This window comes from Saxophila tyrrhenica (genome assembly GCF_035928015.1).
Source record: "Saxophila tyrrhenica strain CCFEE 5935 chromosome Unknown scaffold_8, whole genome shotgun sequence".
Taxonomy (NCBI): domain Eukaryota; kingdom Fungi; phylum Ascomycota; class Dothideomycetes; order Mycosphaerellales; family Extremaceae; genus Saxophila; species Saxophila tyrrhenica.
Window position 1 is genome coordinate 453,884 of NW_027041740.1, and position 23,111 is coordinate 476,994.

Below are 23,111 nucleotides of genomic sequence, written 5' to 3' on the forward strand. Positions count from 1 at the left end.
CTGGGAGAAGTGGTCTTGGGGAGTGTGGAGAAGTGATTGTGCCGGTGTGATCTTGTCATTCCACCGAACTTTTCGTCCGTACGACGCGTGCTACGTGTTCGAGGGACCAGACACTTCTGTGCAGCAAGGGAAGCCTTTTTCAGCCAATGGTGGGGTGTTCCGCACTCACCGGAGTGCTATATTTGCACTCGATAGATGAAGTTTTCTTTCCTGACAATTCTTCGCTTTCTGAAAAACATAGTTGAGAAGTACTTATCTCTTCGCGAGGCGCGGTATAAGCATACAGGAAGCGTGTTGTGGGCGCCTGTGCAGTCCGCCATCATGAGATTCAAGGCATCAGGATATTGCGACCAGCGCAACAGTCAGATCGCGTACGCGACATCCACGAGACTCAGAAGAGATGAGGTTGGAATGAGGATGAAGGAGAAGCGAGACGAGGAAAGAGCGACCGTCGAGGCATCCCGCTCCAACCTCAGGCCCTCTACCAAGCCAGCACAGCCTCGTCGCCAACCAGACCAGCGAAACAACAGGATGTGGCTGTGTTCAGCGATATCCAGCATTGCGAGCAAGATTCCATATCTCACAGGTAGGAAAAGTGAACAGTCTCTGCTCCCGGTGGTTTAGGAGACCACCAGGTACCAATGTCATTGCGCGTATAGCTAGCAGCTAACCGCTCGCGCACACTAACCTTCAAAGCAAGTCATCAAAAGGGTATCCAGCGCTCATGTCCTCGAGAAACGCCGCATGCGTCCCTCTCATGATGATCTGGCTCGCGCCGGTCCGTATCCCATCATCCATCCATCACGCAGAAGTAAGAATTACAAGAGCTTCCGCTGTCTCCAAGAAGCCAGCGAGCAAGAAAGCAATAGCCAGGACCCAATACCATCATAATGCGTAGGAATTCAGTTCATCTGCGTTCAGACAAACTCGTAATCCTCGTCGGCCTCCTCCTCAGCAGCCGCCTTGACCTTGCCCTTCTTGACCGGCGTCACGCCCACGCTCTCGCCTTCGGTGTCCAGGACCTCGTATTCGTTCTTCACGAGCTTCACGGTCTCCTTCTCTTCGAACCTCTCGACTGCCTTCGCAAGCGCGACGTTCAGGATCTGACTACCGTGGGTTGGGCCTTTGGCGGCGTCGAAGGAGTACATGACTCCGGCGTCTGCTGGAGGCGATGGAGTGGCTTCGTCGTGGTCGGAGCTGGAGCTGGCTGAGTCGTCGGACACGGCGTTGCCCTCGAGCATGTCGTGCTTGCGGGTCATCTTGGCTGTGTGGGCGAGGGAGGCGACGGCACCTTTGGTTTCGCGGCGCTTGATGTTGTATTCACTGGGAGACTGTTGGCGTCTTTACTGCGTATGGACAAGGGAAGGGGATGCTCACGTCTCCGACGGCCGGAACGGACGAGGATTGCCTGGCCCACGCCCAACACGCTCCACGGAGCCGAGCTGCCACTTGTGCTTGCGTGCAGCGGCGCGCTTGTTGTCTTGAGCAATGCTGCGGAGGTCGTTGGTGGTCTGCTCAGAGGACATGGCGATGGATTGCTCGATGGGTGGTGGGTGTTGCTGGAAGAAGCGTGCGTTGGCAGTGCTCATATGGGCGTTGAACAGAGGTCGTTGGTGGTCGGGTTGCTTTGTCTTAGGTGAGCTCAGGTTGTGTCGGGTCTATTGAGACGCAACAAAGGATGATGATTAGAGGCGTGACTATGGGCAGGAGTGACCTTGATGTCAGTGAGCAACGAGAAGCAGCTGGTGTTGCGTCGTGACTCCTCGTAGCTGAGTCAGAGGCAGGAGCTTGGACTGCAGCTGTGTGAAGGTGTTGGGTGTCTGTACTGAGTGTGACTGTGTTACGAGAGGCAAGAGTAAGACAAAGGAAGCACTCCGGAACGTTGGTAAACAACCGCTCTTTGTACTGAACGGCAGCCCTGCTCTAACCCGCGCCGAAGCAAGCTCTTGGTTGAGGAGCTCTCGGCACGGTTGGAGATAAGAGGTTGTGAATGTGATCAGAGCGCCTGCCCGCAATCGCGGAGTCAGGCGCCACCTGGTTGGCGCATCCGGCGACGACACAGTCAGGAACGTGGGTGAATGGTGGCAGCAGAGCTGTGCCTGCTTCCGACCCCGTCATCTCTGCTGGCTGAAACCGGGCCAGCACCAGCTTTGATTGAGGCGACGAAGCAGGCGGTGTTGGAGCTTGGGGATGACGCGAGGCGCGGAGATGCGGATGAGCCCGAGTGCTGCACGACATCTGCACGTGCGAAGAACACTCGTCCGCTTTCATTGCTACATTCCTGTGGCGCCTACCACGCTTTCATTACTCTTCCTCATCATCATCATCATCATCATCGTCCTCCTCCTCATCGCTTGGTAACCGATCCGGAAACCAGCCATAGACGGAGAAGTCGACTGTGCGCTCTCCAAGGCTACCTCTGCCGACCTCGACGCCTTCCGCAAGCAGAGCTGTTTCCTGCCTTGCGGCCCCTCCAGCTCCTCTCCAGGAAGCTCAGCGGTGGCCCGATAAATCCGTAGTGAATGGGGCTGGTACATACCTGGGACTGATAGTACCCTTCGAGTTGATCACGCGCTGCCACGGCACGGTGTCGTTGTTGTAGCGCGCGTCGGGCTGATCAGAGGCGTCGGGAAGGTATTTACAACAGATGCCAACTTGTCTGAACGAAACTCAGAGAGCCATAGTATTCTTCAAATTCTGCTCGCCTACCTTGGTCGTTCCGCTGCAACCATGAGTAAGTGGATTGTTCTCAAATAGTCTGAATAGACAACTCACGGTAGCCCACCAGCGTCGCTATGTGTCCGTAGGAAGTGACTTTGCCATGAGGTATTTGCTGGATTGCCTTGTAGACAACCGAATACCACATAGCAGCCTCGTCTGATCGAGGCATCTTGTCGGCCGTACTACTTCATCTCGTGCGTGGACTGCACTTGTTCAAGTAGCCACGAGAATGGTGGAAGGCGCATCAGCCGCTTAGTCATGCTCGAGCTCGACTTCACATGCGACTGTGCATTTTCCAGATCGAACCAACTCTCAACCACACCTACAAATGGCTTTAGCCGACTACCTCGCAAAGAACTACCTCTCCGCCGACGCCAAACCCTCCAAAAAGCGCAAGCGAAAAGATGCCGCCAGATCAGAAGGCATCACGATAGCAGAAGACGATGTCAACGACTGGACGAAGCCAAAGCAGAACGGCGAGGACGACGATGATGCGCCCACGATGGTCGGTAATTCCCTGTCAGGAGGCCTGAACAAACCAGCGAAGAAGTCGAAGTGGTTGAAAGTTGGCGCCGCTGCACCTTCGAACGCAGAACAAGCGGCCGCAGACGAGATTCTTGCTGGCGCAGAAGCGGAGTCTAAAGCCCGAGCGCAGCAGGATGATGACGCTCCTGCTGTTGTGGGAGAGGATGGGGAGGACATGCAAGGGCCTATGATGGCGTCGGGTGCGATGGCAGGTTTACAGAGCGCGGAGCAGGTCAGCAAAGCGCTGAAGCGGAAGCAAAAGGCGGAAATGAAGGCGATGCAGGACGCTGGGTTAGATCCGGCGGGGAAGTCGCAGGAGACGATATATCGAGACGCTTCAGGTCGGATCATCAACGTGGCTATGAAGCGAGCGGAGATGCGGGCAAAGGCGGAGGAGGAAGAAAAGAAGAAAGAAGAGGAGCTCGAGGCGCGGAAGGGCGATGTACAACGGCGGGAGAAGGAAGAGAGGAAGCAGAATCTGGAGGATGCGAAGGTGATGGGGGTGGCGCGGTATGCGGATGACAAGGACCTGAATGAGGAGATGAAGGACCGGGAGAGGTGGAATGATCCGATGGCGAAGATGGTGACGAGCAAGAAGAGTGGTGGGAAGGGTGGGAAAGCGAGGGATAGTGGGAAGCAGTATCAGGGTGCGTTTGAGCCGAACCGGTACGGGATTAAGCCTGGTTGGAGGTGGGATGGGGTGGATAGAGGGAATGGGTTTGAGAGGAAGTGGTTTGCTGCGAGGAATAAGGCGAAAGATCGGGAGGCGCTGGAGTATGCGTGGCAGATGGATGAATGATTAATTCGGTGTTGAGTCACCGCTTTGAAATGGGACGGAGCACAATGACAGCCAGGATTGGCGGTGGAGATGATTTTGGACGTTGTCTACTTCAGAGTAAAAAAGATACACCTTTTATTGCAGCAGCACAGCACCAAGGATCTGCTTCGTCCAACTTCCTTCCATCCAGCAGTTGTTTCCCCCCGACTGCCATCACCGACGCCCATGCAATTTCTCTGTACACTGCTTGACGACGTCTGCGTTCTGCTCCTTGACGCAGGCCAGACAGAGCCCATCGCAATTCTCTTCCAAGGCCTTGACCACACTAGCGAGCTTTGCTGTGGACAGTTTTTGCCCGAGATTTGTGTTGATGGTGTTCATCTTCTTGACGTAAGAGAGAAGCTGATCGATGCTGTGGGACTCCAGTTTTGGCGGCCAAGTGCTCACATCCACAGCTTTGCATAATTGAGTTATGAATCTGGCGTAGTCGACGTCCGGTTGAGGCAGATACTCAGAGGCCAGATTGTGAAGCAGGTTTCGTTGCGCTTCGCTTCGTTTAGCTTCTAGACCATCTGATGTACAAGTTAGCCATGACGCCATTGAATATATTGAAACATGCTTTCAACTTACAGAGGGCCATTGGCGAGATGTGACAGGCCCATTCCTCCAAGAGAAGTGAAGAGTACGGCGTGGTAACGCCACTGATCAGGCGCCCGGTGGACAATCGAAACGCGCGAGAATTGTCAAGAAGATAGGCTGCAACCATACGCTGGCCGTTCGTGGCGAGGTCGAGATCAGCGTAGAGGTCGAGATTCCCGAGCAGGATGGCATGCGCCTGCATCCGCAGGGCATCGACGCATGCATACTTGTCGATCGTGATGGCGAGTTCCAGGATCGTGGCGGCAGAGGCACCGGTCAGGTACTTGTGGACGGTCTTGCTGTGAAGCATGTGACACATGTCCGACACGGTTTCTGGGTTGTCGTCCGGGAGGTTGATCTCCTTGGGCTGCGCGGTGGATTCGACCTCTTGACCTTCACGGAACTGTGGTCCCAGCATAGCGGCGGATACTGCAGAGGCGTTTTTGAGGACGGCGGACGAGACCATGAGCTTCACCTGTGGCGGCTGGCCGATCACCAGCACGATGTCCGGAGAAGGGCAGATGAGCTCTGTCTTCACCTTCTCGGCCGCCATGGTGTCAGTGTGCAGGTTGCCGGTCGTCGTTTGTCGTTTGTCGGTTGTCGTGTGTCAGAGGTGGTGAAGAGAAGGGAGAATGCGAAGGACTTAAGAGAGGTTGCTGAGCTGAGACACTTGCCGCGCTAGCATGTGACTTTCCTGTGTGGGCAACGCTAGCATTATTTGCTTGCCCGAGACATACGATGCATCGAGGCAAGATGCATGAACGCAAGTCATTGTCTTGTAGCGTCTAAGTGTACGGAACGCAGCACCGTATCACGAGACCTTCGCCCTCTACCAGATACTGCATTTCGTGCCCTTCCTATTTCATCCTCGCCATCAGTCTCAGACCTACTGTCGACCTTCTGCAACCTTGGGCACAGTCTTTGCTTACTGCCGAAGCCAATTCTTGCGGCCCTCGTATGCACAGTATTTTTCCTTGATGTCCAGGTAGTTGTCTTCTTTGACGCACTTCAAACAAAGACCCTGACACATGTCCTCCACTTCTTCTGCGGACTGTTTGAAGTCACCGTCCTTCACTCTTCCGTGTTTCGGTGAGTCAATTGTGCTCAGCTTGCTGGTGGTCTGCACACAGTCCGCCAGGCAGAAGCTGCTGGCGACTGATGTGAGATCGGGTGGCCAAAAGGGGATACCGAATCCCTGCATCAGATGCCTCACGTACACCTCATCGTATTCCTCAACCACAGCAGCGTCTTCCCCAAGGCACATTAAACCGAATTCGACTTTGTGTTGTGCAGCGGTGCGCCTTTCGTTGATTTCGCCTTTCGAGGAGATAAGCGTTGGCTTTGACACATGCTACTCCAAAGAATGTTTGTTGAACTCACGTATGATGTGCTCAGGCATCGGCTCCTCGTACAGATATTCGTCGGTTGCAATGTGCATTCCCTTGAGCAAGCGGCCAGTGAGGATGTGAAAGGCGCGAGCGTCGTCGAACAAGTAGGCAGCCACGACGCAGGAGCTATCTCCAGAGGCGTCGTGCTGGACTTTTGTACGATCCATGTAAGAAAGAAGGATGGCAGCGGTCTGCATGCGCAGTGCTTCCGCGCAAGCATATTTCTGCACAGCAAAGGCGAGGAGGCCGATGGTGGAAGGCTTGCTTTTGCTGACTAGCTCGTGAATGTATTTGCCCTGCAGCAGGCGGCACCTAGTAGGAAGATCAGCTCAGTCACTTTAGAACAGAGAGAAGGTCGACTATGTTGCTTTGCGACTAACATCAACGACATAGATTCAGCCCTGTCTTCTGGCAGATGGATCTCTCTTGGCACAGCTGCGATGTCATGGCCGGGTTCCCGTTTCAGTAACGTGGCGTAGACATCGGAAGCGGCTATGAGAGCCGCCGAAGACACATGCAGCTCGCGCGTGAGTCTCGGGTTCTTCCACCTTCGAGGGGGGCCGACGACCAGCACGACGTCCGCAGACGCTGCAATGACTTCGGCTGTGATGTTTTGGATGTCGGCCATGTTCCGTAGAGGTGATCCGTAGAGGCGAGGATGCGTGGAGAGTGACGGAGGAGTGAGAATGGTTCGCTTTACGGGATCCAACGCCGCGCTAGGCACGTGGCTACGTCATGCCCCGGATCATATGCAGGTATCGGTGGTACAGGGTAACAGGAACGCAAGGCAGAGATGCATGGCGAGCTATGCTTACCTCCGGATATTGTATGTCAGATGTCAACTTTCATGATATCCGATCTGACGACAGTCGCAAGCTATGCAGTGCCTTCGAGAGCTCAAAGATACTGACACAGTCTCCTTCCGCCTCGAGCCAGGATCATTTCGTCACGGCATGTTGCCGTTCCCACCATTCAAGCTCGCATTGGCCGCCGACGGATTAGCCTGATAATAATGACTGAAAGCCCCATACCGATCATCGTCCTCCACTAACCACTGCAAGTCCTCCTGCTCTGGCGGCAGCGTTCTCATCAGACCGTGACCGGGACGAGGGTAATTCGGCGGATGTCCTTCGGGGACGAAGTCGTTGGTCGGCGCACTCATAAAGTTCGACTGGTAGTTTGGAGCACCTGCCGTAGCCTGGAAGCTCTGTCGCGGTGCTGGGTTCGGTGCTGGGTTGGGAGCGCCCATGCTTGAGGTTTGGGTCATCGAGGGCGGATGAGCATGGCCGTTTGAGGCAACTTCTGGCTGTGCTGCTGGGATGGCGGTGTTCTCCGTGGCAGTTGCACGAGCTTGAAAGTCGGGCGCAAAGACTGGTAACTCTGGGTGCAGAGTTGTCGCCTTGGTCAGTAATGTGACCAGCATGCCTGGTGGTAAGCTTCCGAAGTAACGTTGTCTCTGCATGTGTGTCAGCTCACCAATACTAAAGAGCACCGAAACAAGAACACCGACCTGCTCGACGGACGCCCCCGGAGCGCTGACGAAGCTCGAGACCTCAGCCTCCGGCACAGGCACCACACGCTTCTTCTCACACTGCTTGCAATACCATTCCTTATCCACTTCATCCACAACCGCCTGATGTATTGGCGGGTGGTGACAATAGCGATGATAAGGTGTATTGCAGCCATCACAGAAAACGATCATGTTGCTAGCAGGACTCGTGCCTCGCAAGCACACCTTGCAAACAGCGGACTCTGGGTTTCGGCGGTACGGACGCTTGCGTTTGTTCGTACCCGTCGGTGATGGAGGAGGCGGGACGAACGATGTTGGTTTCTGAATAGATCGGCCGGACTTTGTCATTGTAACCGCCGGCGAATATATCTCGCTGTCCTCCGAATCGTCGCCTTCGCCCTCCTCCCGCTTACGCTTGCCGCCTCGACCACCTCCACGCCCTCGGCCTCTTGGCCTCCCACCGCCTCTCCCTCTACCCCGCCCGGTGGTAGTGGGCGTAGTTGTCGCCCCGTTACCCTCCATCTTGACCGCGATTGTGTCTCCATCTGTAAGAAGGCTTGTCCGCTTCCCTCCACGACCTCCTCGCTTGGGCGCTGGTGTCTCCCGCGGCGGCGTGGGAGTTGGGAACTTGTCAGAGGTCGCCATGTCCTTCATGATCTGCTCCTTGGCAGCTTCCCAACCCGGTGTCCCGCTGGCGGCAGCATTGGCAGCGTTGTCGTTGATTCGCTTCAGTATCGATTCGGTGTTGGCCGAGTATTGTGGTTCTTGGAACGATGATGGTGTCGCACTGTCTGTTACACCATCTTTCGGCAGTGAAGCTGAACGGTTAGGTGCTTCCAGGGCATCGGTCATTGGTGCGTCCGAGAGAACAGAGGTCGAGGGCGGGGCTTGTGAGCTGGCGGCTTCCGTCTGAACCACATCTTCTCTCTCGCCGGCAGAAGGTTGGTTCTGTATTGGTTCTTCCATTCCCCTAGTATGGCGATGCTAGCAGAATAGTCTCAAAGACATAGCATGTGAGAAGAGAAGCACTCTAGGATCCGTTCGTCGCAATGGCCTCAAGATGAAGTCGCAGGGTCCATACCCAGGCAGGGGCAGCCGAGCGCTAAGGAAAGCTTGTTCCTGCAGCTTCCTCTTTGGGCGATAGGCGTTTCGCAGCGTGTCCTTCCTGAACATGATGAACACAAGCGAGCGAGGAACACCTGATTGACAGATTTGTAACACCCATCTTGCCTCCTACGCTTGAAGATGAGACTAAGAATTTGCTCTAAACAATCGAAGCTTTTCACACATTGTTGCAGGACCAGACATGTGGGCGACCTCTGCAGAGGAAACTTCCTTCGACTTGGAGTTATCGCTTTGTCGGTGGACAAGACACAGATTTCCACAACAATATCTATATCTACACAGCCAACCTGCCACCGTCTATTGGCAAGTTAACACCGCTGACGAAGCTCGCCTCGTCGCTAGCTAGGTATACTGCAGCATTGGCGATATCCTGCGGCTCCGACATCCTCCCCAGCGGCACGGACTTAGCGAACCTCTCGCGCTCTTCAGGCGTGTCCGCGGTCCCGCTGAACATTTCAAGCAAACCCGTGGCTCCTCTCAATGGGCATATTGAGTTGACTCGAATGCCCTCTGGTCCGTACTCTGCTGCCAAACCTTGCGTTACCTGGGACAACCAGTCAGCCATTGCCAGGTCGTCGAGAACAGGTCACTTACGGTGTTGAGGAATCCCTTCGTTCCACCATAGAATACCTGCCCAGGCCTTGTCCTTGCACCAGCGACGGACGATGTATTGAGATACACTCCCTGCTTCCGCTCAACAAAGTAAGGCATCACCACCGAAACGCTCATGAAGATGCTCTTGCAGTTGACGTTGACTATCCGGTCGAAGTCCTCTTCTGTCACGCGCATCGATGGCTGTTTCTTGTAAGTGGTTCCTGCATTGTTGACAACAATATCAAGCTTCCCGAACTTCGATTTGGCCAGCTCAAGTGCCTTCTCCCAGTCTTCGCGCTTGGTTACGTTGTGTTCGACGAAGACTCCCGAGCCGCCGCCGGGATACGCTTTGGATGCAATGTCGGCTTCAACTCGCTTGCCACCATCGACCGCAATGTCGCTAATCAAGACATTGGCGCCCTCTTTGACAAAAGCATGGGCTATGCTTTCGCCGAAACCACTGCCAGCTCCACTGACCAGTGCCACTTTTCCTTCTAGTCTGCCCATGATGGTCTTGTGAGGATTTTAGATGCCAATAGTGTACTAGGTTTGACCGATTCTGAGTAGCATTCGTTATTTTCGTCGGGTTCGACGCAACAACAGAAGAACAAGAGATCTCTCGAGGAAGTGCGAATGGACCTTCTTTCCAATCAATTCTCGGAATGTTAATAGAGAGGATCGTTTCATCGCGGCAATGCAATAATCATGTTCCAGCATCGGACAGTTGATCCCCTCTCTGCTGGCACTCCGACTTCGGCTTGCTTGTCGTCACTTGCGATCATCCTCAAGGACAAGGATTCGAGTCGACAAAGCAGAACGACGACACCAAACGGAAACTAGCATGCAAAGAGCCTCGAGTATAGAATGCAGACCGACCGTCTCTGTTCAAGTCTTCTTCGGAAAGAAACCCGCTCCGAGACATCATAACCTGGGCCGAAACTTCAAAGGATTTGTCTGGACCCATCGTATATGGCTAAGGCACGAACACTGGCACAGCTGGTATCGGTTTGCTTACGGTCGTCTGTTGACCGCAGGGTGAAGATAGTATGGTTGTGAATCTGTTCTAAGCCACATTACGTGGACTTGCCGTGAGACATGATGACCAAACTTCGTCCTCTACTGGACGCTTGTGCCCAAGCTCTGGACGGCTCGCAACGACAACACCGAACGGTCGTCCGTACTCCTCTATTCTTTGGTGTCGCGGTCTTGCCACACAGAGGAACGCAATCAGTAAAGCCGTTTGGGACGAGAACGTACTGCATCGCATCGACTTACCTCCGTCTGCAACGACTTTGTCGATGATTTCGATGTCCAAGCCTTGCCAGTTCTTCCGGGCCCAAGCGAACCAGCTTACTATAGCCACAATCCATACCTGTCATTGGGAAAGGAGATTAGCGAGTCGGAACGGCAACGAGAGCGTTCAACTTACAAGGGCGTTGATTGGCAACGCGTAATTCATGTAGGCTGCGGTGATGGGAAGGTAATTGGGAAAGACCTGTAAGACGGTGACGTGTCAACAATCTTTGCCAGCTTCCGTGGGTGGTTCTTCGTACCATAAAAATGCCGAGCCAAGCGCTGTATACGATGGCGAACGCATTGATGGCTACTCCGAATCGACCGAGGGACCATGGAGCCTCTCCGATGCGGCCTGACAGCCGCGCAGACAGCATGCATGAGATGGCGATGAAGTACGACTGGTAAAGACCGAATGTCGAGCTGCAGACTGGTCTTAGCAACGTCTCAAACCGAGAGGTCCAGTAAACTCACAGCGAGATGATCACACTAAAGGCAGTGTAGTTGGCAAGGTTGAGGAGTGAAAGCAGCGCAACGACGAGAATCGGTAGCCACACCTGCGAGAAGTGGAGTAAGCAGATGTTTCAGAAGATTACAATGCGTGGTCTTGACGTACGGATCGCAGCGGTATGCGGTGGTAGGGATCCACCTTTGCAAAATAAGCAGGAAGGGCTCCGTCTCTGGCCCAAGCCCAGGTTAAGCGGGAAGCCGATGCAATCGAGCCGATGGAGACGCTGACAACGGTAAGAAGGAAAACTAGCAGGTGTCAGCAGGATCATCCTTGATGAGCAGTCGCATATACGCACATCCCACCATTGCGGAAGCACCAGGCACGGACTTGGTCGCTGTCAGACATATCGCCATGAGCGGGTAGGCTGCGCTCATCACAGTATCAATGTCGCCGAGGCAGGTTAAGAATATGAGAATCATGGCGAAGGCCAGAACGCCGTTCATGCAGATGGACCAGAACCTTTTCGCAACAGGTCAGCGTATGCGTCCGTTATATCGTGTGGAGGCTCGGACTGCTTACATGGCCCGTGGAATCGCAGAGCTAGCCTTCCGTGTCTCCTCCGAGATGTGCGCAGAGGCATCAAAGCCAACGAAGCCCCAGGTTATCAATATGATCCCGAGATTGAAAGAGACGAAGTCGCTGTCCCATCCAGATAGACTCGCCTTTTCGAGGAAGACAAATTCAGCCGAGTGCCGCGGTGCAAGCGTCAGAAGCACAGCGGCGAATACGATCCATAAGATAACATGGAGCAACCCAGCCAGGAATTCGACCCACGGGATGATCCAGAAGACGTACATGTTCATCAGTCCGAGCACGATCAGGTATGCGTACATGACCAGGACTGTATGCCAGCCTTTGAGGATATAGTCTGGATAGTTCGTCGAGACGAGAGTAAGGGTAACGTTTGCTGCTACGTTGACAACACTGGCGAGGATTGAGATCTGGTGGGAGAAGCGCGAGAGTGGTCAGCACGTGTGCCACACATTGTGCAACGAAGAGCGGTCGATGCTGAGATACCCATGAGAACCATGTCATCCTGCCAGGCAAGGAACGGGGGTCAGCGTTTGTTGTACCAAGCACTTGAAGGGTCGCTCTGATATCAAGAGCACTCTTCCCATCGGGACTCACCAGCCTTGCATCCATGTGATGCTTCTGCGGTACTTTGGGGGCGCAAGATGCCATGTCCAGTGGTACTGCGCGCCTGCAATGGGCTGTACCGACGACATCTCGGCCAGGGAAGCAACTTGACACAGCACCCCAGAAAAAACGATGAAGAAGCCCCAGACCTGTTGGACGTCAGGATCGCAAGCCTTTCGCCTGATAATTGACTAGTGTTTACCATTGCTCTTGGCCCACCGTTATAGAAAGCTAGACCGATGTTGCTGTCCCTTGTGAGCAAGTGTTCGATGCTCCCTCTGCAACCGATGCTGTGGACGTACGTAGCCATAGCCTCCCACGACGACATGTAGCTCAGTGCGAAGAAATACATTTGCGTGAAACTGAAGATTCTCTGGCGGAAGGTCAGCGCGGTGGACGACACACGATCATGTTGGATCGAACGAACCCTCACTCCCGTCACCGACCTGCCCGTACCGTGCTCCTGCTGGACTGCACCAACACTCACCGACCCCCCCGGCTTCATCTCATACGGCTTCATCTCGTACGAACTCATGCTGGGCAACGACTTTCAACGAGCCTCCAAGTGCTAGCAACGACAACGACCGTAAAAGCAACGACAGCAGCAGGATGCAACAAGAGGCGGAAAATAGGAAGAGCAATCCACCATTTCTGGCGACGGTCATCTCACCAAATGTAGCGGCTTCCGGAGCTTGGCCGTTCCGCATTAACGCACTCTAGGCCTCGCCTTTGAGCCATGCTGGTGCGGTCGTGTTGTGCTGTGCCTGATAACGTTGCATAAGCGAACTTTTGAGCAGGCCCTCTAGTGGCTCCCCGCTCGTGCCGCCCCATGGCACACCGTTCTAAGGAGTATCCCCAAGGTAGTGTCTCAGCTAGGCTCCCGCTGCCGCTCTCCCCGACTGGCCCTGGCGACGCTATGGCTTGAACACGGATAGTGTGGTATACCCTTGGCTCGTATGCATATGGAAGCTGCGGCGTGGGCGAAAAGAGCACCCCCTCCCATGCAATCTACAGTCCCCCCGTGTCGTGGTGATAAGACCAGGAGAGGCGGCAGAATGGCCAGGCTGTTGATGATGATGGGTTCAATCCCCTTCATGCATCCCAAACCCTCATTTTCAAAAGGTCTGCATCGATCGACCTCGGGCGCAAGAGCATCATGGCCTCCAGTGCCAGCGCCAGCGCTGTTCCAACAGGCCGCCTGTATGAGCCGTTGGCACCGCCCTTTCGTCCAACATCCGACACCAATAGAGGAGCATACGCCCTCCTCACGGCGGTCATCTTGGTTACCATCACGGGGTTGATATGTTCCGTCAAGCTGCAAATGACAATGGTCACTTATCGAAAGTTCCGCACCGATGACATTGCCTTGATGGCCAGTCTTGTAAGCGTGAACCCCTATATCAGACCTGTGAATAGCGGCGAGTCCTGATCAACGTTCCAGGTGTTGACCATTGGATACACGATCGCGATATGCCTAGCAGTCGACAGTGGCCTAGGGAGAATAGCTCAAGATTTGTCAAGCAGTCAAGTTCGTCTGCTGAGTCAAGTAAGGTTGCGATGGATCAACTCGCCAGCGCACTCTAATACAACCACAGAGATACTACGCCTCCAACATCCTGTTATACCTCTCGTTGGCATCCTCCAAAATCTCCGTGGCCCTCCTCGTCCTCGCCATCAAGCCGTCGCGATGGATAGTCATTGCCCTCCATGGTTTGATTGCTGTGTCAGCGACATGGGGTGTTGGTGCTGTCTTGACCGTTGCCCTTCAATGCGGGCCGACGAGGTGGGTGATGGGACCGATGGGCGACAACACATGTATCGATCAGTACAGTGGACTCATCGGCTTGAGGATCATTGATATCATGACGGACCTAGCACTTTCCATCCTCCCGGCGGCAATGGTATGGGACATTCAGATGCCGTTGCCCAAGCGACTGGTGGTTGCCTTCATGTTCGGTCTCCGGCTTGTGTAAGTCTACATCACCCGTGGAACTTGCTGCGACTGATGGTCTTCTCCCAAGCACACCAATCCTCACGGCCGTTGCACTCGCGTCATACCGTGCCTTTTACTCGGCACCTACCGCCGAGCGCCCGTTCGTGGTCGTGAAACCCTCAATCTGGACCTCTGTAGTAATTAATATGTCCGTCATCACGGCCTGCCTCCCATCAATCAAACGTTGGCTCACCGACTGGGCCGCCGGCGTCGCAAACGCTGGCATCATGGAGCCCTACGAGCTCCAACACTCCTCTGGCCACGCCGCTTCCCGGTCAGGGCGGACCTCCGGGCTACGCAGCTTTGGGCAATCGCAACACCGCTCGCATACCACGTCTGCGCAAGGAAAAACAGCACAGATGGACACTGGATATGGGCGGCGGATCGAGCAGGAGCGGGTTGTGGACGATGGAGATAGCAAAAAGGGGTTGACGGATGGCATATTACAGACAGTGGATTATCATGTGGAGTATGAGCATGATTGGGACGAACAAAGGGATGCACAGACGGATGGACGGAGGAGAACGTGACACGGTACGGGGCAGATTGTACGATGGTGGATCCGAAGTCCGAGCAGCTCCCTTGAAGTCGAGATGTACATGTAACCATTTGGAAGCACGATGTAGCTAATTGAAAGGCTGTCAGGAGGTCCAAGCGACCAGTCTAAACCCACGACCTGCATATCATCGTATACCTTGTCGAGGTCTCAACCCGCACAACGAAATGCCAAAAATCCCTTACAAAGCCACAGTAATACTCTTAATCTCGGTGTATTCATCAAGAGCATCCTTGCCGCCCTCCCGACCGACACCAGAGTCCTTGATGCCTCCAAAGGGCTGCTCACAAGCGGAAATCAACCCACACCGAACACCAACCATCCCACTCTGCAATGCTTCAGCGACCTTCCACAGCCGCGAGATGTTCTCGGTGTAGAAATACGACGCGAGTCCGGCGTTCGTCTGGTTGGCCATGGCAATGACCTCCTCGTCGGTCTCAAACGGGACTAAGAATGCCAGAGGGCCGAACGTCTCTTCCTTCATGAATATCATGTCTGGCGAGGCGCCAGTGACGATGGTCGGAGGGAAGAAGTTGGGTCCATGATTGCCAGTAGCTGCATCAGAGCTGACGATCTTCCCCCCCTTCGACTCAGCGTCTTCGATCTGCGCTTTGATCTTGGTAAAGGCCTTCTCGGAGTAAAGCGGACCGAAATTGACCTTCGCGTCCCAGACCGAGCCAAAGGTGAATGTGGAATTCATCTTCTCCTGCAGCACCTTCGCAAAGTCTTGGATAATCGACTTGTGAACGAAGATTCTGTTGGCACAGACACATGTTTGTCCAGACGACCGGAACTTCGAGGCAATCACACCCTCAGCAGCGCCATCCAGCTTCGCATCGTCGAACACAATGAACGGAGCATTGCCGCCCAACTCCATCGATGTCTTGATGAACTTCTTGGCGGCCTCTGCGTGAAGATGCCTTCCCACAGCTGTTGAGCCAGTGAAGCTGAGATGCTTGACGATGTCGTTTTGCGTGAACTCTTGCCCAATCTCCGGCGACCGCTCTACGCTCGAGGTAACGATGTTGAGAACACCAGGAGGCCCGCCGGCTTTTTCGAAGAGCTTGGCCAGAGCAATGGCGCACAGAGGTGTTTCCGGAGCGGGCTTGAGCACAACCGTGTTGCCGGCAGCAATAGCAGCCCCAACCTTCCTGGTGACCATGGCTACTGGTGAGTTCCAAGGCGTGATTGCAGCGACCACTCCCTGCGGCTGCCGGATCGTGAAGATGCGGTTGTTGCCCTTGGCCGCTGGGATCGTCTCCCCATACTGTCGCTCGATCGCACCTTCAAACCAATCCAAGAAATCTGTGCCATACTTCACGGTACCCAACGACTCCGTGAACGGCTTGCCTAGCTCCAGAGTGCAAATGGCGGCTAGATCCTCTTTGCTCGCCTTGATCTCGTCGGCCCATCGTCGGATGAGCGCCCGACGTTCTCGGTTAGTCCATGTCTTGTACGACTCGAAGGCCTTCTGTGCTGCTTCTAGAGCTTTACGAGCGTCTTCTCGACCGAGATCTGCGATGTAGCATAGTTCGGCATTGTCCTCGGGGTCTGTCAATGGAGTCAACAAAACGGAATGAGAATCTGGTCCGACGTGAGATAGTACCATAGACACTAAACTGGCGCTTGGCGCTTGATCCGATCCACTTTCCTCCAATAAAAGAACGATTGTCGAGAAGTGCTGTTGTCGGTTCGTTCAACTGCAATCAGCTTTAGCAAGGCATACCCGTAGTTGAACGTAGCACGATGTCCCGACCTTATTGTAAGGTACCTCTTTGAGCAAGATACCCTTGGACTCTTGAGCGGTCCTCATGTTGTACTACGGTACGATCAATCTTAACAACGGCAATCAATGCAATATGATCTTCAACTGATAATGGAGGTCGAAGGAAATTGTTTGGAGGGACGAACAGTGGTGATGTTCAAGCCTCCGGTCTCGGGAATAGTGAAAGTCATACCCCACCTTTGACATACCTGAATGCCGAGCCGCTGTCACAAGTGGGAGGGCTGGATTTGAAAGGGACGATGTATGACGATGAAATGCTTCGAAGTGCCGACAGAAGGACGCGAAGGAGTTGAAGCACTCTATGCCACCACGCCGTCACTCCGAAGACTGTCTATCTCAGCACTTTCCATTCCCAATCCGGCCAGGATCTCGTTCGTGTTCTGGCCCAGTGTTGGTGGTGGACTGCGTATGCTAGGTTTGGCCTCTGAGAACTTGACGGGCGGACTGATGAGCTTCATCGGCCCGCAAGAAGGATGGTCGACCTCCGTGATCATATTGCGAGCGTTGACTGTGGACTATCAGCATATCTATTAGCCGTACCATTGACCAAACTTACCATGCTCGTGATCAAGTGTCTTTTGGACGTCGTTGATTGCCGAGTAGGGCATGCCGCTACCTTCCAGGATGTCCAGCCATTCCTGTGTGGTCTTGGTGCGAGTCACTGTTTCAATGAGGTCCTCCAGCTCGTCGCGGTGCTTGACCCGGTCTGCGTTGGTCACGAATCTGCTGTCCTTGATCCACTCAGGCTTCCCAAGACGCTCACACAGGACACCGTAGAGCCTGTCGTTACCACCTCCGAGCATGACGTCGCCATCCTTGGTCTTGAAGCCTTTGTACGGTACGATTGACGGGTGTGCTGTGCCCCATCGGCCAGTATCCGGCTTACCGCTGATGAGGCACGAGCTGGCGATGTTCGCGAGACTGGCAACCTGACAGTCCGAAAGTGCGACATCAATATGCTGGCCTCTGCCGGACTTTGCTCGGCTGAGCAGTGCTGCCATGACTGAGTTGCTGGTGTAGAGGCCTGTAGTCAAATCGGTGATTGCCACGCCTACCTTTGCCGGAGGTCCGTCGCGATGGCCAGTGATGTGCATCAAGCCCATCTCGGCTTCTACCATGACATCGTAACCGGCACGCTTGCTGTTGGGTCCATACTGGCCATAGCCCGTGATGCTGGCATAGATGAGCTTCGGGTTGACCTTGGCGAGAGTTTCGTAGTCGATGCCATACTTCTTGAGTGCTCCTGGGAGGTAGTTCTCAACGAGGACATCGCAGTCTTTGGCCAGTTTGTGGAGAATATCCACTCCAGACGAATGTTGAAATGACAGGCCTAACGACTTCTTGTTGCGGTTGACCTAGTGGCATCTTAGCAGCGTTCCCGTGACAAAACCTTACACACATACGGCTAAGAAGTATGCACTCTCCCCAGGACCATCTTTGCCACTGCTTTCGTTGTACGAAGCATACGGCGGGCCCCATGCACGCGTGTCGTCGCCTCGGGTTGGATGCTCGATCTTTATCACTTCGGCTCTGCCAGATATGAGCATTCACACATTGCGAGCCACCAGACCTAGCCGGGAATGGTCGTACTGGGTCACTCTTCATACCCTAAATCACCCAGGATCTGTGTACAATATGGCTGTGACGAAAGTCAGCGATTGTGAGATCGGCATCACGGGGAGGACCAACACCTGCGAGCACCCTCGTCATGTCTAAGACCCGGATTCCGGCCAACGGCAGAGTGGCAGCTTCTGCAGCTCCTACTGGTGTTGCGAGCCATCGTCTTTGTGTCGTCGAGGCGTAGGTTGTGCTCCGGGCTCCCAATGTTCTGCCCAGCAGGCTCAATGGCCTACCGACAGACATGTTATGAGATGAAGGGCACGAACACGAAAGTGTGTGACCAACAAGAGATGTATTGTGTATTATTGCAGCAGCTGCAGTACGCCTCGGCTCAGCGTCAGCGACGTCGGGCTGCGCAGGTTTCGGCGTCGGCACCGATGGCCGATGGAGATGAAGCATTGATCCTTACCAGACCTGTGCATCCCTTCTGACACCTACCTACCGTAATGTTCACAGGCATTGTCGAGGCCGTAGGCAGTACGTCTTGCCTCCATCCCCTCGTACAAGCGCCGCGCTGACGCCCAGCCAGCGGTCACCCGGCTAGACCAGCACGATGCATCCGCCAGCGGTGGTGGGGGCACTTCCTTGACGATATCCAATTGCTCTGAGATCCTGGAGGACGCACATCTGGGCGACAGCATCAGCATCAACGGGACCTGCTTGACGGTCACGGAGTTTACGGAAGATGCCTTCAAAGTCGGAGTGTCTCCAGAGACTCTTCGCTTAACGAACCTGGGCAGCCTCAAGGAAGGCAGCGGAGTCAACCTAGAGCGTGCCGTGAGCGCCACTACTCGCATGGGAGGTCACTTTGTCCAAGGGCATGTGGACACTATCGCCAACATCCTTGAGACAAGACCAGATGGAAACGCCATCACATTTCGCTTCCAGCCAAAGGACAAGAGCATACTGAGGTACATTGTAAAGAAAGGCTATGTCACGCTCGACGGCGCTTCTTTGACAGTAACAGCCGTCGACGATGAAGCGGGCTGGTGGGAGATCATGTTGATCGCATATTCTCAAGAGAAGGTGGTCATGGCGAGGAAGAAGCAGGGCGACGATGTGAATGTGGAGGTGGACATGGTGGGCAAGTACGTCGAGAAGAGCGTGACTGCGTACTTTGAAGGAAGTGCTTGGGATGGTGGCTCCATGATGGAGAAGATGGTGCAACGCATGGTAGACGAGCGGTTGAAGAATAAGTAGGGTAATAACCACCACTTGCGGTATTTCTACTCGCTCGAATGGACATGGGTAGAGAGAGTATGCTGCATTCTCCAGTGGTGTTGTCTAGCAGAGCTTCTGGCTACACCATCTCGATAGGATGGAGATAAGGCATGATGGGCCCAATTCCTACGATGCGTCGTGGCAGTTGGCTCTAAACGATCAGGATTTAGAATCCATTCTGATGGCTCAGATCCATGGCGTGATACGGGCTTGGGTGGTATCCCGGGCTTATCGACTTCGTCTGCCAGCCCTCCAGTGGAAACGAGAAGCCCGGACAGTCGATTCGCTGAGTGCAGGTATTGTTCCATTGTGGCTGGCTGTCAGATCTTTGATCATGACCTGAAGTGCGTTTGTGCATCTGGAGTGAACCCTTCCATTGGCTTGCGTCTTGACCTCACCTCAGTTCCTGCGACGTAAAATCCACACGTCAAGCTCCGGGCAGACAGCATTGACATGACTCTTGACGCCGCTGCTTGTGACCATCTCATTCCTCCACCAGCAGGAGTCGGACACAAGGATCTCGAGCGACATCGTCGCACAGCCGATGGCGAGGGGTGGGGGAGGGTTCGAGGCTTTCGAGCAATGTCCCGCAGTCCAAGACTTCCAAGAAGAGAAGTCACTCTTGGCTTCAGCAGATGAGCGTTCATGGCCTCGACGACATCAAAGGGTGGACTTCAAGGATATGGACCACTGGGAGATGCATCAAAACCAACGAGGGAGAGCATGAGTGATGCATTGGAGTCTCTATGGGACTGGTCTGCGCCTAAATATCCAATGTCCTCCAACGCCTCTCCCAGCTACGTGGCAGCCGAGGATCAGACCTCACACTTGGCTGAACGATAGCCGTCTGCACAACAAGACGCTATATCATGACGGATCCAATTGAGGCCTGGGAAGCTCACGGGATAGCCGTGATGTGCGCCCCAGAGGGTGTCTCGACTCCTTCAGAAGGTGATCTTACTTTTTCTTGTCATCGTCGAAGAAGTTCTAAGCGACGAGGCTTCGCCTCTGCGCACGAGGGCAATATTTTCTTATCTCAGCTGCGGGTTTTAAAATGCGGTGCTATCCTTAGGTAGACTGAAGTTCTACGTTCGCTCTTTCTGTCCGAGATTTTGTAGCAACTACATACACCTGAGCCGACAGTATGGCGTCGAAGCTCTTTGGAGGCGGCAAGTCGCCCTTCACACAAACGACAACGAATGATAGCGATAGCTCTCCTTCGCCTCCTGGGTACGTCAAATCGACGAGTGGAAGTGGTCTCTGAGACGCCACGAAGCATTATACGGCGCTTTAAGACCACTCCAATCCGGGCAGTCACTATTTGGGGACACCTGCTGATCCAGCACCTCAGGTATGATAACGATACCGAGCGAAGAAATTCTGCCGTGGCTACAGTGACCGGCCTCAAGGACACCACCCACCGAGGACTCAAAGCCCGCCACATTCAGCTCATCGGTATCGGCGGAACGATAGGAACGGCGCTCTACGTACAGATCGGTCGGGGCCTCCTGAACGGTGGCCCTGCCAGTCTCTTCATCGCCTTCACGATATGGTGTGCCTTTATCCTCGCCGTGACCATTTGCATGGCGGAAATGGCAACCTACCTCCCCATTTCGTCCCCATTCATTCGGTTCGCAGGACGCTACGTCGACGAGTCCTTCGGCTTCGCGGCTGGCTGGAATTTCTTCCTCTTCGAGGTAAAAAAAACTAGCCAGGCGATCTGAGTGATTCTAACTCTGCTTTCAATAGGCGATCATGGTGCCTTTCGAGATTACTGCCTGTAACTTGATTATCCATTACTGGTCTGAAGCCGTGCCAGCCGGAGGTATCATTGCTATCATTATCTGCCTCTACGCCGTCATCAACGTGACCGCAGTCAAATGGTACGTCAAACTGATGGGTGGAAGTTTTCTTCTAAAACGCCTCAGGGGCCTCAGGACCACTGGGTGCTCGGACCTCACCACTTTTGTTCCACTTGTCGAGACATCTGCTGACCCTTCTTCCCATTACTCTAGGTACGGAGAGACCGAATTCTGGGCTGCCCTGGGCAAAATGCTTCTCATCATTGGCTTAATCATCTACACATTCATCACCATGTTGGGAGGCAACCCGCTTGGGGACCGTTACGGGTTTCGCTACTGGGAAGACCCCGGTGCCTTCAACTGGTTGTACTACGACAATAAACTGGGTTATTTCTTGGGCTTTCTGCAGTGTTTGATCCAAGCGTCATTCACCATTGCCGGACCTGACTATGTCTCTATGGTGAGTGCCGTTTGCACAGTCCAGCGCTGTAACGTTATGTGTCCGGTCGATCACTAATACTTCCCAGGCCGCCGGAGAAGCAGAGAACCCTCGTGTCGTCATGCCCAAGGCCTACAACGCTGTCTTCTACCGCCTGACCGCCTTCTTCGTCCTCGGCAGTCTGGCAGTCGGCATCAACGTCCCCTTCGACGACCCGACCCTCATCAACGCCTTCGAGAAAGGCAAGCCAGGCGCCGCCGCCTCCCCCTACGTCATCGGCATGATCCGCTTGAAGATCCAAGTCCTGCCCGACATCGTGAACGCCCTGGTCCTCACCTCCGCCTTCAGCGCCGGGCTCAGCTACCTCTACTGCTCCTCCCGCTGCCTTCTCGGCTTGGCGCTCGAGGGCAAAGCGCCCAAAATCTTCACCCGCACAACCCGCAACGGTGTCCCGGTCTACGCCGTCGGCGTCGTCCTGGTCATCAGCTTACTAGCTTTCCTGCAAGTCGCCGAAAACACCGCGACGGTCCTGAGCTGGTTCGTCGCCATCATCACCGCCTCCCAGCTCATCAACTTCTCCTGCATGTGCTACACCTACATCCGCTGGTTCAACGCCCTCAGAGCCCAAGGCATCGATCGCCGAACCCTGCCGTACCGGGGGTGGTTCCAGCCGTACGCTGCATACACGGCGATGATCGGATGTATGGTCATGACGCTCGTGGGAGGGTACAATGTCTTCCTTGATGGGTACTGGGATACCGCTAGCGTAAGCTTCCATTCCTTCTCTTCTACGAGTGACACAGCTGATGAGTAGCAGTTCGTCTTCGCCTACTTCTCCGTCGCCCTCTTTCCCGTCCTCTTCATCTCCTGGAAAGTTATCAAGAAGACCAAGTGGCGGAAGCTAGACGAGATCGATCTCAAGGGCGAGGTGTAAGTGTAACCGGTAGAAGGGTACCTCTGGTCTTAGACATTGTCTCAAGACGAGTGGTGCCCTGACAGTACCTGCTCCACATTCCCGATGTCTTGAGACTTGCTAACGCTTATCGTTTTGTTTGGGTAGTGAGGAGATCGAACATTACACACAGAATTTCTTGCCAACTCCGTCAAAGTGAGTGACAGCAATCCTGTCGTAGCTGTTCTGGCTATACTAACCGTCGTGCAGGAATGCGTTCGATAAGTGGTTCAACATCATCTTCGGCGGCGTCAACTACGACAAAGACCTCAAGCGGATGCGCGAGGAGGGCAGGTTGCCGGAGGGCTACCTTGATCGCTTTGACAAGAAGGAGTAGGGACAGCACCCACTGAGATGAGTGGAAGATGTCAAATGCATCTCAACGACACACGGCCTTGGAATTGCAAACGACTATATTTTCGAATGGGGTATATCCTGTTATTCTATCTCTGCATCTACCAATGCATGGCCAACCTGCTGCTCCAGAACTGCTCTTCGCAGCTGCGATGTGCTTGACTCCA

At 54.3% G+C, this 23,111-nt stretch overlaps 12 protein-coding genes across 12 annotated transcripts; 4 read left to right on the forward strand and 8 right to left on the reverse strand.

Annotated features, from left to right (window-relative positions):
* Positions 1-917: 917 nt before the first annotated feature.
* LTR77_005490 (uncharacterized protein) lies at positions 918-1,589 on the reverse strand (the record flags this gene model as incomplete). Its single annotated transcript, XM_064802735.1, has 2 exons — positions 918-1,323; positions 1,378-1,589. 2 exons carry the CDS (start codon positions 1,587-1,589, stop codon positions 918-920), a joined length of 618 nt encoding a protein of 205 aa, XP_064658860.1.
* A 1,141-nt stretch (positions 1,590-2,730) lies between these two features.
* On the forward strand, positions 2,731-4,045 carry CWC26 (Pre-mRNA-splicing factor cwc26; the record flags this gene model as incomplete). The annotated part of the gene is made up of 2 exons (XM_064802736.1): positions 2,731-2,734; positions 3,021-4,045. 2 exons carry the CDS (start codon positions 2,731-2,733, stop codon positions 4,043-4,045), a joined length of 1,029 nt encoding a protein of 342 aa, XP_064658861.1.
* A 192-nt stretch (positions 4,046-4,237) lies between these two features.
* Positions 4,238-5,216, reverse strand: LTR77_005492 (uncharacterized protein; the record flags this gene model as incomplete). The annotated part of the gene is made up of 2 exons (XM_064802737.1): positions 4,238-4,596; positions 4,655-5,216. The coding sequence occupies 2 exons, from the start codon at positions 5,214-5,216 to the stop codon at positions 4,238-4,240; spliced, it is 921 nt and encodes a 306-aa protein (XP_064658862.1).
* A 372-nt stretch (positions 5,217-5,588) lies between these two features.
* Positions 5,589-6,679, reverse strand: LTR77_005493 (uncharacterized protein; the record flags this gene model as incomplete). The annotated part of the gene is made up of 3 exons (XM_064802738.1): positions 5,589-5,980; positions 6,044-6,363; positions 6,432-6,679. The coding sequence occupies 3 exons, from the start codon at positions 6,677-6,679 to the stop codon at positions 5,589-5,591; spliced, it is 960 nt and encodes a 319-aa protein (XP_064658863.1).
* Positions 6,680-6,997: 318 nt separating this feature from the next.
* Positions 6,998-8,734, reverse strand: LTR77_005494 (uncharacterized protein; the record flags this gene model as incomplete). The annotated part of the gene is made up of 2 exons (XM_064802739.1): positions 6,998-8,531; positions 8,643-8,734. The coding sequence occupies 2 exons, from the start codon at positions 8,732-8,734 to the stop codon at positions 6,998-7,000; spliced, it is 1,626 nt and encodes a 541-aa protein (XP_064658864.1).
* Positions 8,735-8,960: 226 nt separating this feature from the next.
* LTR77_005495 (uncharacterized protein) lies at positions 8,961-9,787 on the reverse strand (the record flags this gene model as incomplete). Its single annotated transcript, XM_064802740.1, has 2 exons — positions 8,961-9,230; positions 9,281-9,787. The coding sequence occupies 2 exons, from the start codon at positions 9,785-9,787 to the stop codon at positions 8,961-8,963; spliced, it is 777 nt and encodes a 258-aa protein (XP_064658865.1).
* Positions 9,788-10,465: 678 nt separating this feature from the next.
* LTR77_005496 (uncharacterized protein) lies at positions 10,466-12,266 on the reverse strand (the record flags this gene model as incomplete). The annotated part of the gene is made up of 9 exons (XM_064802741.1): positions 10,466-10,485; positions 10,556-10,652; positions 10,710-10,775; positions 10,834-10,996; positions 11,048-11,130; positions 11,190-11,329; positions 11,380-11,543; positions 11,604-12,025; positions 12,213-12,266. The coding sequence occupies 9 exons, from the start codon at positions 12,264-12,266 to the stop codon at positions 10,466-10,468; spliced, it is 1,209 nt and encodes a 402-aa protein (XP_064658866.1).
* Positions 12,267-13,377: 1,111 nt separating this feature from the next.
* On the forward strand, positions 13,378-14,744 carry LTR77_005497 (uncharacterized protein; the record flags this gene model as incomplete). The annotated part of the gene is made up of 4 exons (XM_064802742.1): positions 13,378-13,602; positions 13,663-13,767; positions 13,817-14,190; positions 14,243-14,744. The coding sequence occupies 4 exons, from the start codon at positions 13,378-13,380 to the stop codon at positions 14,742-14,744; spliced, it is 1,206 nt and encodes a 401-aa protein (XP_064658867.1).
* A 207-nt stretch (positions 14,745-14,951) lies between these two features.
* LTR77_005498 (uncharacterized protein) lies at positions 14,952-16,583 on the reverse strand (the record flags this gene model as incomplete). Its single annotated transcript, XM_064802743.1, has 3 exons — positions 14,952-16,321; positions 16,377-16,470; positions 16,497-16,583. The coding sequence occupies 3 exons, from the start codon at positions 16,581-16,583 to the stop codon at positions 14,952-14,954; spliced, it is 1,551 nt and encodes a 516-aa protein (XP_064658868.1).
* Positions 16,584-16,855: 272 nt separating this feature from the next.
* LTR77_005499 (uncharacterized protein) lies at positions 16,856-18,103 on the reverse strand (the record flags this gene model as incomplete). The annotated part of the gene is made up of 3 exons (XM_064802744.1): positions 16,856-17,064; positions 17,113-17,911; positions 17,960-18,103. 3 exons carry the CDS (start codon positions 18,101-18,103, stop codon positions 16,856-16,858), a joined length of 1,152 nt encoding a protein of 383 aa, XP_064658869.1.
* Positions 18,104-18,622: 519 nt separating this feature from the next.
* Positions 18,623-19,376, forward strand: RIB5 (Riboflavin synthase alpha chain; the record flags this gene model as incomplete). The annotated part of the gene is made up of 2 exons (XM_064802745.1): positions 18,623-18,653; positions 18,706-19,376. 2 exons carry the CDS (start codon positions 18,623-18,625, stop codon positions 19,374-19,376), a joined length of 702 nt encoding a protein of 233 aa, XP_064658870.1.
* Positions 19,377-20,541: 1,165 nt separating this feature from the next.
* On the forward strand, positions 20,542-22,927 carry AGP2 (general amino acid permease agp2; the record flags this gene model as incomplete). Its single annotated transcript, XM_064802746.1, has 8 exons — positions 20,542-20,627; positions 20,749-21,094; positions 21,147-21,280; positions 21,413-21,659; positions 21,727-22,404; positions 22,456-22,568; positions 22,699-22,746; positions 22,801-22,927. The coding sequence occupies 8 exons, from the start codon at positions 20,542-20,544 to the stop codon at positions 22,925-22,927; spliced, it is 1,779 nt and encodes a 592-aa protein (XP_064658871.1).
* Between the last annotated feature and the right edge of the window lie 184 nt (positions 22,928-23,111).